This window comes from Gasterosteus aculeatus, chromosome X (assembly GCF_964276395.1).
Source record: "Gasterosteus aculeatus chromosome X, fGasAcu3.hap1.1, whole genome shotgun sequence".
NCBI classification, from domain to species: domain Eukaryota; kingdom Metazoa; phylum Chordata; class Actinopteri; order Perciformes; family Gasterosteidae; genus Gasterosteus; species Gasterosteus aculeatus.
This window is the reverse complement of record NC_135698.1, coordinates 3437930-3450525: the sequence shown is the minus strand read 5'-3', so window position 1 is coordinate 3450525 and position 12596 is coordinate 3437930. Positions and strand designations below refer to the sequence as shown.

At 43.1% G+C, this 12596-nt stretch overlaps 3 protein-coding genes and 1 pseudogene across 4 annotated transcripts; all 4 read right to left on the bottom strand.

Annotated features, from left to right (window-relative positions):
• Positions 1-2061: 2061 nt before the first annotated feature.
• LOC144383723 (histone H3) lies at positions 2062-2631 on the bottom strand. The gene has a single exon (XM_078082575.1). It carries the CDS (start codon positions 2601-2603, stop codon positions 2193-2195), a length of 411 nt encoding a protein of 136 aa, XP_077938701.1. The 5' UTR covers positions 2604-2631; the 3' UTR covers positions 2062-2192.
• A 1120-nt stretch (positions 2632-3751) lies between these two features.
• On the bottom strand, positions 3752-4285 carry LOC144383722 (histone H2A-like). Its single transcript, XM_078082574.1, has one exon. The coding sequence runs from the start codon at positions 4259-4261 to the stop codon at positions 3878-3880; it is 384 nt and encodes a 127-aa protein (XP_077938700.1). The 5' UTR covers positions 4262-4285; the 3' UTR covers positions 3752-3877.
• Positions 4286-5120: 835 nt separating this feature from the next.
• LOC120809497 (histone H1 pseudogene) lies at positions 5121-6095 on the bottom strand (annotated as a pseudogene). Its single transcript, XR_013451127.1, has one exon. The product of XR_013451127.1 is annotated as a histone H1 pseudogene (transcript).
• Positions 6096-8861: 2766 nt separating this feature from the next.
• LOC144383721 (histone H4) lies at positions 8862-9213 on the bottom strand. Its single transcript, XM_078082573.1, has one exon. It carries the CDS (start codon positions 9191-9193, stop codon positions 8882-8884), a length of 312 nt encoding a protein of 103 aa, XP_077938699.1. The 5' UTR covers positions 9194-9213; the 3' UTR covers positions 8862-8881.
• Between the last annotated feature and the right edge of the window lie 3383 nt (positions 9214-12596).

The following is a 12596-nucleotide window of genomic DNA, read 5'->3' as shown; positions in this document are numbered from 1 at the left end:
TAGTTAGTTCCAGACCTTGTATGAGTGTGGAACCTAAAATGCATTGAGTACCATTCTGAGCAAAAAACACTAAAACAATTCAGAAGCAATAATATGAAATTAGAATGACAATTGAGTTTTATGGCGTATCTCAATCATCAGCATCCACCTTTTTACAAAGGAAGAAAGGAGCAATTTGTGGATTAACGATTGTATTCAGACTAACACTCTGAAATTGCATAATTGGAACGCTTGACATAACAGGAAGACAGGAACAATATTGCATTTCGGATAAAAATAATCTGAACACAGATATTTGCGCCCTTGACTTATATTTATTAACCAATATGTTCTGTTGGGTTTTAACTTGTATTTTTCCAGGGTAAAAGAAAATCAAGACTTATAGTGACGACTATATTTTAAGGACTGAAAAGTATACTTTAACACGCCTGAAAGGTGTGTACAGGGTAAAAGTAAAAAGAAATTAGTCCTCAACAGGGACCCATTATGCATGTGATGAGACAGAAATATGGAGATCTCTAGAGTTTTTGCCCGAGTGGTTAAAGGATTTTGGGTTCCCTGCAAATGGTTCTCCCAGTAGAACAGGGGTCACCAAACTTTTTTCTCTGGGGGCCACATTATCGTTCCTGACTGTGATGGGGGGCCGGGGCCGGGTCAGCTATATAACAGAGAATTGTATGACCCAGATCAAAATTGACCACCAGCAGGCCTCATTGTGTAGTAGAAATTACTAGACTGGAACAGCCATCCACACTACTATATCCCCACTACTATATCAACACTTGATTCCTGGCACATATTTGTTTATCTTTACTAGTGGTTTGCAAAAGTAGTAATCGAGTCTTCACACTTTGTTTTAATTTGAAATATCACAGATATTCCATTTATTTATTTTCAAATAAAAATAACATCAAAGCTGTCAAGGTATGAAACATCTGCTTAGTTGAGGTGATTTGACACTAGCAAAGGTGAGTGAAAAATTATAAATTATAGGCCTGTTTATATTAATAATAATATTAATAATAATTGTGTGCAGCACGCCTATAAAATAAATAAATTAATTAAAAAAACATTGAAATTATAATAACTTATATATACATACTTATATATAACTTATATAATAATAACTAGAAAATGCATTTCCTGCTGAAAATGCGTTGGAGTGCGAATGGAATGCTCAGTGTGAGCAGCCTTAATAAACAATGCTTAATGAAAAAATTACTAACCAGCTTCTGATCTCCTTCTTAATATCCATTTTTTTGTTATTTTATTCATGTGTATTTATATTATGTGTATCCATTGTTTTGCTTTGAAAGGCTACTGTTTAAGCACTTTATTTGTTGCACTTTTTTGTTTGATAATGACAAATATTTTTACCTATCTAAACTTGTCATCTTTTGCTGAACATTAATAATTAAGTGCTCTTAAGAATACAATTATTAACAATATAGGTTAGGTTTCAGTTAAGAATTAGTTGAATACCATTGTAATCAAAATGTCAATCAACTTAAATTGGTCAAATGTTAAACACAGGTCTATTAATTAGGCTATAATTGTGGTACATAGACAGTCATTGAGACACAGCAATAGTTTTCTGGTTGAATGTTCAGCTAAAGTCTAGAAGGCCCCACAAGTCATGAGCAGATGAACATGAATCAGAATAAGTTCAGGCATACCACCCAAAAATACACTAGAATGCATGAAATAACATCTACATAAACCAAAATGTCCTGGGGGTGGACCTTCAGCTATGTCTTTGCTTCACAGAATGTAACCAATGTTGTCCATCTCCAGTAGGCCGCCACTATCAACGACTTTGGGCCCCACAAACCACCAGAAAGCAGGGTACAACACGGGTACTACACCAAATGAAAAGTTCCTGATATTTGAGCCACCAACGTGTGTGGCTGTGTGCGCGCGGCAATATTTTGGTCACCCCCTGACAAAATCTGACTTAATGGTTTTTTGAAAAGTTGGCAGCTCGGTGTATCAAAAGGAGGCATATGATTTTGACACGCAGGACAAAATCACCAGTCAGCTACCAGTGACGTACTCATTGAAGTACATTGGTATTTTATTGCTATGGAGCGACTTCTCAAATCATGAATTGATGGTCACGTTAAGGAATGAGTTCTTTACAGAGAGTGAGGTGGCTCTTAAAAGAGCCGTTGTTGCGAGTAGAATCAGGGGGTTTAAGCTCGTTCTCCGCGGATGCGACGGGCCAGCTGGATGTCTTTGGGCATGATGGTGACCCTCTTGGCGTGGATGGCGCACAGGTTGGTGTCCTCGAACAGGCCCACCAGGTAAGCCTCGCTGGACTCCTGCAGAGCCATAACAGCGGAGCTCTGGAAGCGCAGGTCGGTCTTGAAGTCCTGAGCGATCTCTCTCACCAGACGCTGGAAGGGCAGCTTGCGGATCAGCAGCTCCGTGGACTTCTGGTAGCGACGGATCTCCCTCAGGGCCACGGTACCGGGCCTGTAACGGTGAGGCTTCTTCACGCCGCCGGTGGCCGGGGCGCTCTTACGGGCGGCCTTGGTGGCGAGCTGCTTCCTGGGGGCTTTGCCTCCGGTGGACTTGCGGGCGGTTTGCTTGGTTCGTGCCATGATAGACTCGTCTCCCTCTGGTTAATAGAAGTGAACTATGAGTAGAGACACGCGGCTCTTAAAGTGTGGAACGGCTGTGGAGCGGTGACGCTGATTTAGACCTCGGCTCCTTATTGGTGGAGGACTCCTCCTGGAGCTCAGCCGCGCCTCCACAAGAGAGTCTCCGCTGCTCATTGGCGGAAAACTATTTCAAACTGTCCGCCAAGAGCTGCCCGCCCTCGGTTATCGTGCCTGGAGCCGCCCGGCTCGCTCCACGGACACGTGCATTAGGGTTGTCTCGACTATACAACTCTATATTTATTATTGCTAATGTCAAGCTCTGAAACATTTAGTCCACGGCTATAATTTCGTGACGGATTTCTTATCAGAGCGACGACCTGAGGAAAAATAAACGTTGTGTGTCTGGTGTTTCTGCCGTATAGTTCTACAAAGAAATGCTTCCAATCATCACTAACGGATCCCATATATGAAAGGACGTGACACTTTTTGCTTGTGAAATGACTCCTTTTATTTCTTCTGTCAAAATACAAACATAAAACACCACCGTAAGAGCTTTTTGCCTTCTTGCATCCAGGTCCATTAAAATGTTCAATGAATATCTGCATGAGTCAGTAACAAGATCCGTAGCCGTACAGTCAAGCTCACATATGAACATTCCTTTTGCATTCTCAAAATGTCCTATTCCTTTCCTTTAAAATATGTCAAACATACAAGGAATTTGTCTTGGCGGTTGGTGCGCGACAGTAGACAGTGTGACAATAGACAACAAGACAGCAGTGCACAAGTAATAAAGTAAAGTAAAATGCTAATGCAATGGGTTAGTAGAATAAGGCTATGGGTTAGTATAAAACAATGGAATAAAGTTAGTTAAAAATGTAAAATATAAAAAAAAAGTTAAAAAACATATTAAGCATAAAGTGCACTGGCGAACAAGTAAAGTGACCAGTGATGACAAAGTGATAAATTACAGTTAAAGTGACATGTGCAGTGTGAGGGGGAGTGACCGGTTGAATGTTATGAGGGGGTTATGAAAGTAAATCCATCTACATCCTCAAGTGTCTGATTTATAACTGTAAAGTTCTCAAGTTAGCTGCAGTGGTGTCCTTTCTACCTGATGCATTAAAAGGTTGTGAGGTAATGATAAAGTTGTGACCTTATTAGGATGACCTTAATAAGTAGGACCACGTAATAGACAAAGTATGAGGATCACAGCTCTTTTCGTGTGGGTGGGTGGCTCTTAAAAGAGCCTTTGTGGTGGATGGAGGTCTCCGGCTTTACTTCTTGGCGGGCTTCTCGGTCTTCTTGGGCAGCAGCACCGCCTGGATGTTGGGCAGCACGCCGCCCTGAGCGATGGTCACTCCGCCCAGCAGCTTGTTGAGCTCCTCGTCGTTGCGGACAGCCAGCTGCAGGTGACGCGGGATGATGCGGGTCTTCTTGTTGTCGCGGGCAGCATTTCCAGCCAGCTCCAGGATCTCAGCGGTCAGGTACTCCAGCACGGCCGCCAGGTAGACGGGGGCTCCTGCGCCGACACGCTGCGCATAGTTCCCTTTGCGCAGATGTCTGTGGACGCGACCGACTGGGAACTGGAGTCCAGCACGAGAGGAGCGGGTCTTTGCCTTCGCTCGAGCCTTTCCACCGGTTTTGCCTCTGCCGCTCATTGTTAAACTGTTTCAGGGAAGGAAGTGTCTGTGAACGCGTCAAAGCCTCCTTTATATGTCCGCGGAGCGGGCGGGACGGTTCCTGACGCGCGCACCAACCAGAGAAGAGGCTCCAGACACGAAGACAGAGGGCGCGAGCTCACCGTTTTTAGCGGGCAGTTTGAAATCATTTTCCACCAATGAGCAGCGGAGACTCGCTTCTAGAGGCGCGGCTGAGCTCCAGGAGGAGTTCTCCACCAATCAGGGGCCGGAGGTCTCAATTAGCGTCACCGCTCCTCAGCCGCCCGACTGCCTCTGATGAATCCTTAAATCTGCTTTTACACATTTCTGCAATGTTGGTATTAAAAATGAATGGTAAGATTTCTGCATTACTGACTTAAACAGGAGCCTTCAGTGATATACTCCTTTATTGCTTTGCTAAAGAACAAGAGGCTCTATAATTCTGAAGCTCCTAATACTGGTTAACTTCATAAGATCATCTTCCTTTACTGTCTTCTATGTGAGTGCAAGTACATATTATGTAAACACATTCATGTAAAGTACGAGCAGCTCAGTGGTATGGTTTCAATGGTACTTACATGTAAGATGATTTCCTCCACTGTAAAATAAAATACAATTGTCACTGCAGTTATAATGGTTACATAGATCTTTGAATCATAAAAACTTGGGATACTCATCCTCGCTACTCATCGATGCTTATGGTGAGATATATGCGGGCAATGAGGATTAATGGCAACAAATCTAAATTACAAGATTGATTCCTTGTTCCCGTTTTGTATTTCATGCATTTTCCACTGTCTTTAGCAGTGTCTAAGTTTCCCTCTGGTTGATAAATTTCTTTAGATGCTCACACTTGTTCAGTTGTTGGAATTTAATGAATTCAATTGATCAGTGAACAATTGATATTTTCTAGAACGCTAAAAATAAATCTACTGCTCTAATATACATTATTTTCATGCACATTTATCAGGTTCTGATGATTTCAGACTCAACTTTTCCCTTGAAAATGTTATTCAGCTACAATAGTGATTAATCATTAAAGATTAATCCCAGCTATATTTTCAACAGCTGAATAATGAAGGAAAAGCTCTTTGAGGAAGGAGTGGGTGGCTCTTAAAAGAGCCTTTTATAGAGGTGTTGGTTCTTCAGACTGAGGTCAGTTTACTTCTTCTTGGGTGCTGCTTTCTTTGCTTTGGGCTTAGCGACCTTCTTCACTGGAGTTTTCTTGGCTGCAGGGGCCTTTTTCACCACCTTCTTGGGGCTCTTGGCCACCTTCTTGGGGCTCTTTGCTACCTTCTTGGGGCTCTTTGCTACCTTCTTGGCCGCTGCGGGTTTCTTGGCCTTCTTCGGTGACTTCTTAGCGGCTACAACTTTCTTCACTGCCGCTGCTTTGGGCTTTTTGGCCGCTGCGGGCTTCTTCGCCGCGGGCTTCTTGGCTTTAGGAGCGGCTTTCTTTGCCGGTTTGTCGGCGGTGGTCTTGCTCATCTTGAAGGAGCCGGAGGCCCCGATCCCCTTGACCTGGACCAGAGTCCCCTTGGCCACCAGGCTCTTGATGGCGGTCTTGACGCGGGCCTTGTTCTTGTCCACATCGTATCCTCCGGCGGTCAGAGCCTTCTTGACGGCGGCAGCAGACACGCCGCTCCGCTCCTTGGATGCGGCCACAGTTTTCACGATGAGGTCAGAGACGCTGGGACCGACCTTCTTCGGCTTGGACACCTTCTTCTTGGCTGCTTTGGGCGCGGCGGCGGCTGGAGCTGGAGCTACTTCTGCCATTTCGTCCCGTTGTACGTTTGTATCGTCGAGGACTCGAGAGAGTGAGACTGATGAAGAGCTCAAAGCAGCGGACTGAACTTAAACGCACCATGAGAACCGTGGAGATTCAACCCAGCCCGGAGCTGCTCGTGCAGCCTGAAAGTCGAGTCACTTGTGTTTTCTCTCCACTGATTAAAGACTAAAAACTAAATGTGCATCAGGTGCTGGAGGCTGAAGGTGGAGGAGCCGATAGCGGACTAGTTTCTCTTCGTGTTCAGGTCACGTAGAGCTCTGATGATCGATGCGTTTTGTTTGAGGAGCCTCCAAACCTCACCTACTCAGCGCCGTGGACAGCAGTGATCAGCGGCTTTTCCCACTCATTTCTCTCTTAAAAGTATTTAAATAACATCATATCGCCATCAAAAGTCGTTTTCCATTTGATCCACATGTTTATTCAGGTTCTCAATGTGAAAACAACCATCGGATGTTGATCAGTTTGTAATAAACTGAAGTTATTCCGGGAGCAGCAAACACACTGATGACGGTGAAGGCTTATAGCTGCTCGGCGGACATGTCCTCTGCCGATAACACTTATTAGTTCAACTTGTAATCTTCAAACATGTTGCCTCTTTTGGAAAGCATAAATGTTGCAATGTTACTTATTTTACCTGTGATAGTTTTCAGCTGAATAAGGAAGTCTGCACTGAAATTTAGATTTTGATAACAATGTCCACATAATCCTTATTATTGTTATGAATGCTTATTCCGATCATCATTATTTTCAAGCATTCAACATAAATTATGTAAAAGATTCAGCCCAAGCCTTCATAGCTTATTTTACTCTTCTAACTTAGTTGCACATTTGCCAGCATTGTGTTGCTGGATATTACAGTCTGCTCAATGGTAGCTCCTCTTGCACAGTTCAAACTTACAATACAGGATTGCAAATGTCATTTTTGGTTAAAACACCAAATGAAAGTAGTCGTATACTTTAAGACCCAGATGAGGGCCTGGGGGCATAGACCAGACCTAGACGTACATGTTATAACACAGCAGCCTGGAAACCCGCACGGCCAAAAAGTCCAAGTAGCAGTCTATCATTTTCCCATATATTATAGATTTAAAGAAATATATTGTTTAAAGATCCCTTTTGAAGATGAGTACTGGTATAATCATGGACATGTAATTAGATTATATAACTTTTTGATCAATTTGCACTTTTTGTACAAACAGGTCCATGCGATATAGATTATGTTTTCACTATCTGAACAGTGTCTAATTTACAAATGTTTCAGACCCCTTCAATCTGAAATGTTTCAATAGTAGATTGAGTACATCCTCTTGATATTGGCATGCAGAGGGGCGGATTGGCCGTCGGGAATACCCCTGGTGGGCCTATGGGTTTGGGCTTGCCCAATACCGGCCCACCTGTCACCAACGGGCATCTGACGTCGCCAAACCCAACTATATTCTGCTTACAGCAGGAGATCGCAGGTGGGCTTTTTGCCGGAGACATGCAGGTGGTGTTGGATTGAATTCTGGTATCATACGTATCAGGTATCTTGATTTTTATGGCAGGTTATTTTTTGCCCATGGTGATTGAGTTTGACACCGCTCCCCGCTGTAGCCTACTCAACACTCACTCGCTCGCAGATGAAGCATGGTCTTTCTCTGCGGGCATTCCTTAAGGCTTAAAGCTCTGTAGTTATACGTATAACCATCTGATCCTAGCCCAGAGTTACGCATAATCATCTAGCAAAACTATACCTAACTTGGACTGTTACAATAAAACCATCCATCTTCACACCGCTTATCCTGCACACAAGGTCACAGGGTCAAACACAAACATGTGTACCCAGATCTATTTGTATTAGCATCTTATGAGCATTCCTGCCTCATCCGTGCCATATGAGCGCGTTTTTTCTAAAGCTGGGGAAACTATCTACAAAAAGAAACCGACTCAACCCCAATACTGTGAAGAAAATTTTGTTTCTCAATAAAAATCAATAATAATGTCATGTCCCATCCCATGTGTCCATAAGCACCTCAATATCCTGTCATAAGAAACCTGTCCAAAAGCACAATCACCGCCCCACTGACCTTTCCTCTGCAAATCACTTCCCACATTCAAACAATTCACATAGGTCCCTATGACTGCCATGAACTGCACATGCAGTAGGAAGCACTTGCAGGTATTTTAAATTATATTACCTACATATAACTGGGCCAAAATAAACTGGTAGGCTATTCGATACATATGCACTATAGGTTTTCAACAGCAGAGGTCATATAGTTTGCGATGCATTGAATGAATGAACCTTTTTCCGATACAATTGGCTGGAAAGCTTCAGTGGTTCAGAAAGCTTCACTTTGCCATCACTACTGGTCGATACGTGGGATTAATTGAATGGGCAAGTACATTTCCCCCCCTAATCTGCATTCTGGCTTGTACTCATTTTAAGATATATATATAGACGCAAGATGTAAATTGTAGAAAACTTCTACGGGAGAGGGTGATCAGCAATAAAATTTCAGGATCAGAGATCCTAAAATACACTTAGGGAAACCAATCTAACAAAGGCAATGTCAGGCTTCAATATAGAATTGCCCCTTCACCGGGATGGGGCTCAATAAGTTATATACATTTGGTAATGCAGATTCTGAAATATTTCTGGAAAAGCAAAAGTATTACGTACAAAATGTTTCAGACATTTTGAAAACTTTCACTACCTCACTACCTTACTGGTAGAGAGAACATATTCAACAATATTGCCATTTTTCTGAGGAACTACTTACAAGGACATCAGCTATTCAGAGAGAGTGCGTGGCCCTTAAAAGGACCGTTTGGTTTGTAACAGAAGTCGGTGTTTATCCTCCGAAGCCGTACAGGGTGCGTCCCTGTCTCTTCAGGGCATAGACCACATCCATGGCGGTCACCGTCTTCCTCTTGGCGTGCTCGGTGTAGGTGACGGCATCGCGGATCACGTTCTCCAGGAAGACCTTCAGCACACCGCGGGTCTCCTCGTAGATCAGACCGGAGATGCGCTTCACTCCGCCGCGGCGAGCCAGACGGCGGATGGCGGGCTTGGTGATGCCCTGGATGTTATCACGGAGGACTTTACGGTGACGCTTGGCGCCTCCTTTGCCGAGTCCTTTTCCTCCCTTTCCTCTTCCGCTCATATTGTCAGATAAATTTGAAACAAGATGAGCACATAGGGTCAGTTCAAGATATTTAAACCCAGTCGGAGGACGTGATAGGAGACAGAGGCGGGGCTTGATCTTATTCACATAGCGCCCCCTGCTGAACTAGACCATTAATAATCAACCTTCGTCACCTCTGTCATTGTGCCTCAGATACCTAAACATTGTCCAAAATACAGCAATATAAAAGACAATGATGTTTGGGCTTACAAAGCCAAATCACCAGATATTATGATGCAATCGGAGGGAGGATGAGACAACCATCTGATGGATATACTGTGTTACACAGGAGTGAAAACTCCAGTTAAACTGTGTCTACCTAGCTGCAAGGAAAACCAAAGCAGACAAAAAGCTTTTGCTGAAAAAAATGTTTTATTTTTATAAAATGACTTCTTTGATCTTTGTAGAACTTCTTTGGAAAGTTGAAACCCCTGACAAGAAAAACCAGGAAAAACAAGAAAAACCCTGCAACTTACCAAAAAAAGCTTAATTTAACCGGTATGAGTATAACAAATAATAATCATGAGAGTATGACAGTGTGCATTTTTCTCAATGAAAAAGGCAAACTCTTTTCTTGTTTATTGTTTTTTATTTTGACAGTATTATATTATGATTGTAAGAGGTAATAAAACCTCCCTCTATAAAAGTATTTTACTAATGGCAACCAGATGAAACAAGTATCTGTTTTTTTCGAATGTTCAGATGTTGCAGTTTTCTCATATTTAATAATGCATTCTATTGTTTAAACATACATTTTTCAGGAAATGTCCACCAGTAAATCATAATATTCATTTTGCAGCATTGTGCACCACAAGATGTTTCACTTTCAATTGCTTTTGCTGTCGGGGCTGCAAATATTTCAAATCCCTTCAAATATATTGTCTCTGTTATAAGTTAGACAACACTCAATGTGCAAGTATGGCCTGTATCACTGATGGCTATACACCATGTTCAGAGTTAACTGTCTAGACAAGATCGTTGCACATAAAGCATGAAACAACAGCAGCCCATAGAGTTGAGTTCTGTGCGCAGTAATTTTGTTCATAGCGGAGGGTTAACAGTGATTTCGATCCATGCTGTGATAAGCAGCGACATGAAGGTATGACTCGTTCTTTATTTTCAGGTTTACAAGAAAACACGTGGAGGATGAAGACTAGTGGTTGGTTTGGCAAATGTTTGTTTTGGTACCAACTTCTTATTAAAGAAGCAGCCCCACTCAGGTCGCCTCCATTCTCTGCCCGGTGTTTCGTCACTTATCGGCCCGAGCAGCTACTGAGCTTCGGCTTTCACGTTATTATGTTATTGAACCAAATGTACTGAAATATAAAAATAAATATAATGACATCATTTGGGGTGAGTTACGTATAACGCTGGTGCTAGTGTCGTGTAGGGCTCCTAACTTGGCCCCTAAGTCCAGATCTCCGGGGAGCACAATCACCAGACTGAAGGATTTGGAAGAATACTTTTATTATAACAATATTTTATAAAAGGGAGCATTGACTTCAAGGCAGGAGACATAGCATTGGTTTAGCCCGCACCCTCCAACCTATATAACCATGACGGTAGCAAGGCTACTAAAACCACTTCACTAACACAGCGACCCAAAGTGTACAATTCACGTCAACCCTATAGCGACTTAAATAACACTGCATAGGCCTAATACTGCGCACATCTCGTTAGGACAAGACGAACAGGCACAGGACAAAGGGAGATGCAGAAATTATATACACACAGAGAGGAACGAAAGGAAGGTTAATTTTCAAAATATAACAAGAAAAAAACGTGTTTTTTGACATAATCCTGGGGTACATCATTGGGGTAAATTCAATTCACATTTGCTGTGACGGCCCCAGGGCCACTGCCAGGGTATTTGTGGGTGTGACTCTGTCTGTGTGTGTGTTTACCCCTTTTCCACCAAGGCAGAACTGGTGCTAGTTCGGAGACAGAGCCTAGTTTCAAATCGGTTCTTTGGTTTTCCACCACCAAAGTACCAGCTCTGAACCAGTAAAAGTGGTTCTTAAGTAGCACCATATCGTTGCTGGTCTGGAAGTAAGAACCGCTTACGTCAGCGGCTGGGGGCGGGGTTACCGTGACCAACAAGACGAGAGAAACTTTGTGATCTGCCATTTTTCGACAGCAGCTAATCAAGCTAACAACAACACAATGGACGCTACTAGGCAAAAACGCGAGCCGCGCGAACATGTTTGATCCGCCGTGTTTGGATGTCGATTTAGCTCCGCAAAGCCATGAACATCAATAGCAAAGCAACGTCCGCCATTGATGATGTGTTTGTGTTTGGCGCCGCCGAGCTGACGTTGCTGGGAAAGATGAGACGTAACTGTGACGTAGGACTTGGCTCTGCGCTGGCTCTTTAGCCTGTGGAAAAGCAAACCGGTTCTTTGGAGGCTCCGAACCGGCTCTAGCTCTGGCTCCGAACAAGCACCTTCTTCTTCTTCTTCTTTTGCTTTTTATGGCGGTTGGCAAACAACTTTCGGGTGCATTACTGCCACCCACTAATCTGGAGTGTGGACTTAAGGAAATTAAACCTCTACTAGAACTAAACCAAATCAAAACAAATCAAAACAAAACAAAACAAAAAAAATCTCAAATTCTATTCATTAGTCTTGTATTCTCTAAATATGCCAACAGCAGTTCCCAACACTTGCCCCTAATGCCCTTCTTCAGTATTTCACTTATATTTGCCTCTCCCAGCTCTCTTAGCCCCTTTCTCAGGACTTCTCTCTCTGCCTCGTACCTCTGACATGCCATCAAAACATGGTCCACAGTTTCCTCTTCTTGACAGTATTCGCACCTTCCATTTCGATGTTTCCCAACCGTATAGAGGGAACTGTTAAGACCAGTATGGCCGTTTCTTAGCCTTGTCATTACCCTCTCCTCTTTTCTATTTCGTCCACCAGCTCCCACACTCCCAACCAATGGTTTATTTTTAAACAGATATCTTCCTTTGCTCCCTTTATTCCATTCATTCTGCCATATCGTTTTGATTTGTCCCTTAATTACCCCTTTAGCTTCTGCCTTACTCATCTTTATATCGACTATATTTCTCCCACACTTCAGTGCCCTTTTTGTTGCTTTATCCGCCTCCTCATTTACCTCGACTCCAACATGGGCAGGGACCCACACAAACCTAACTGCCATCCGCATTTGATGGGTTCTGAATAGGGATTGTAGGATTTCGAACGTTAAATCTTCTCTGCTTTTGGAGTGGAAAAACTTCAGACTCGTTAGCACTGCACATGAGTCTGATGCTATTACCACTCTCTCTGGCCTGACGTCCTCTACCCACTGTAGTGCAAAAACTATGGCCATCATCTCGCATGTAAACACTGATAGGTCATTACTGAGTCTTTTCCCACACTCA

Coding starts and splice junctions, on each gene's coding strand:
- LOC144383722 (XM_078082574.1), bottom strand. CDS start 4,261: ATGAGCGGCAGAGGCAAAACCGGTGGAAAGGCTCGAGCGAAGGCAAAG.
- LOC144383721 (XM_078082573.1), bottom strand. CDS start 9,193: ATGAGCGGAAGAGGAAAGGGAGGAAAAGGACTCGGCAAAGGAGGCGCC.
- LOC144383723 (XM_078082575.1), bottom strand. CDS start 2,603: ATGGCACGAACCAAGCAAACCGCCCGCAAGTCCACCGGAGGCAAAGCC.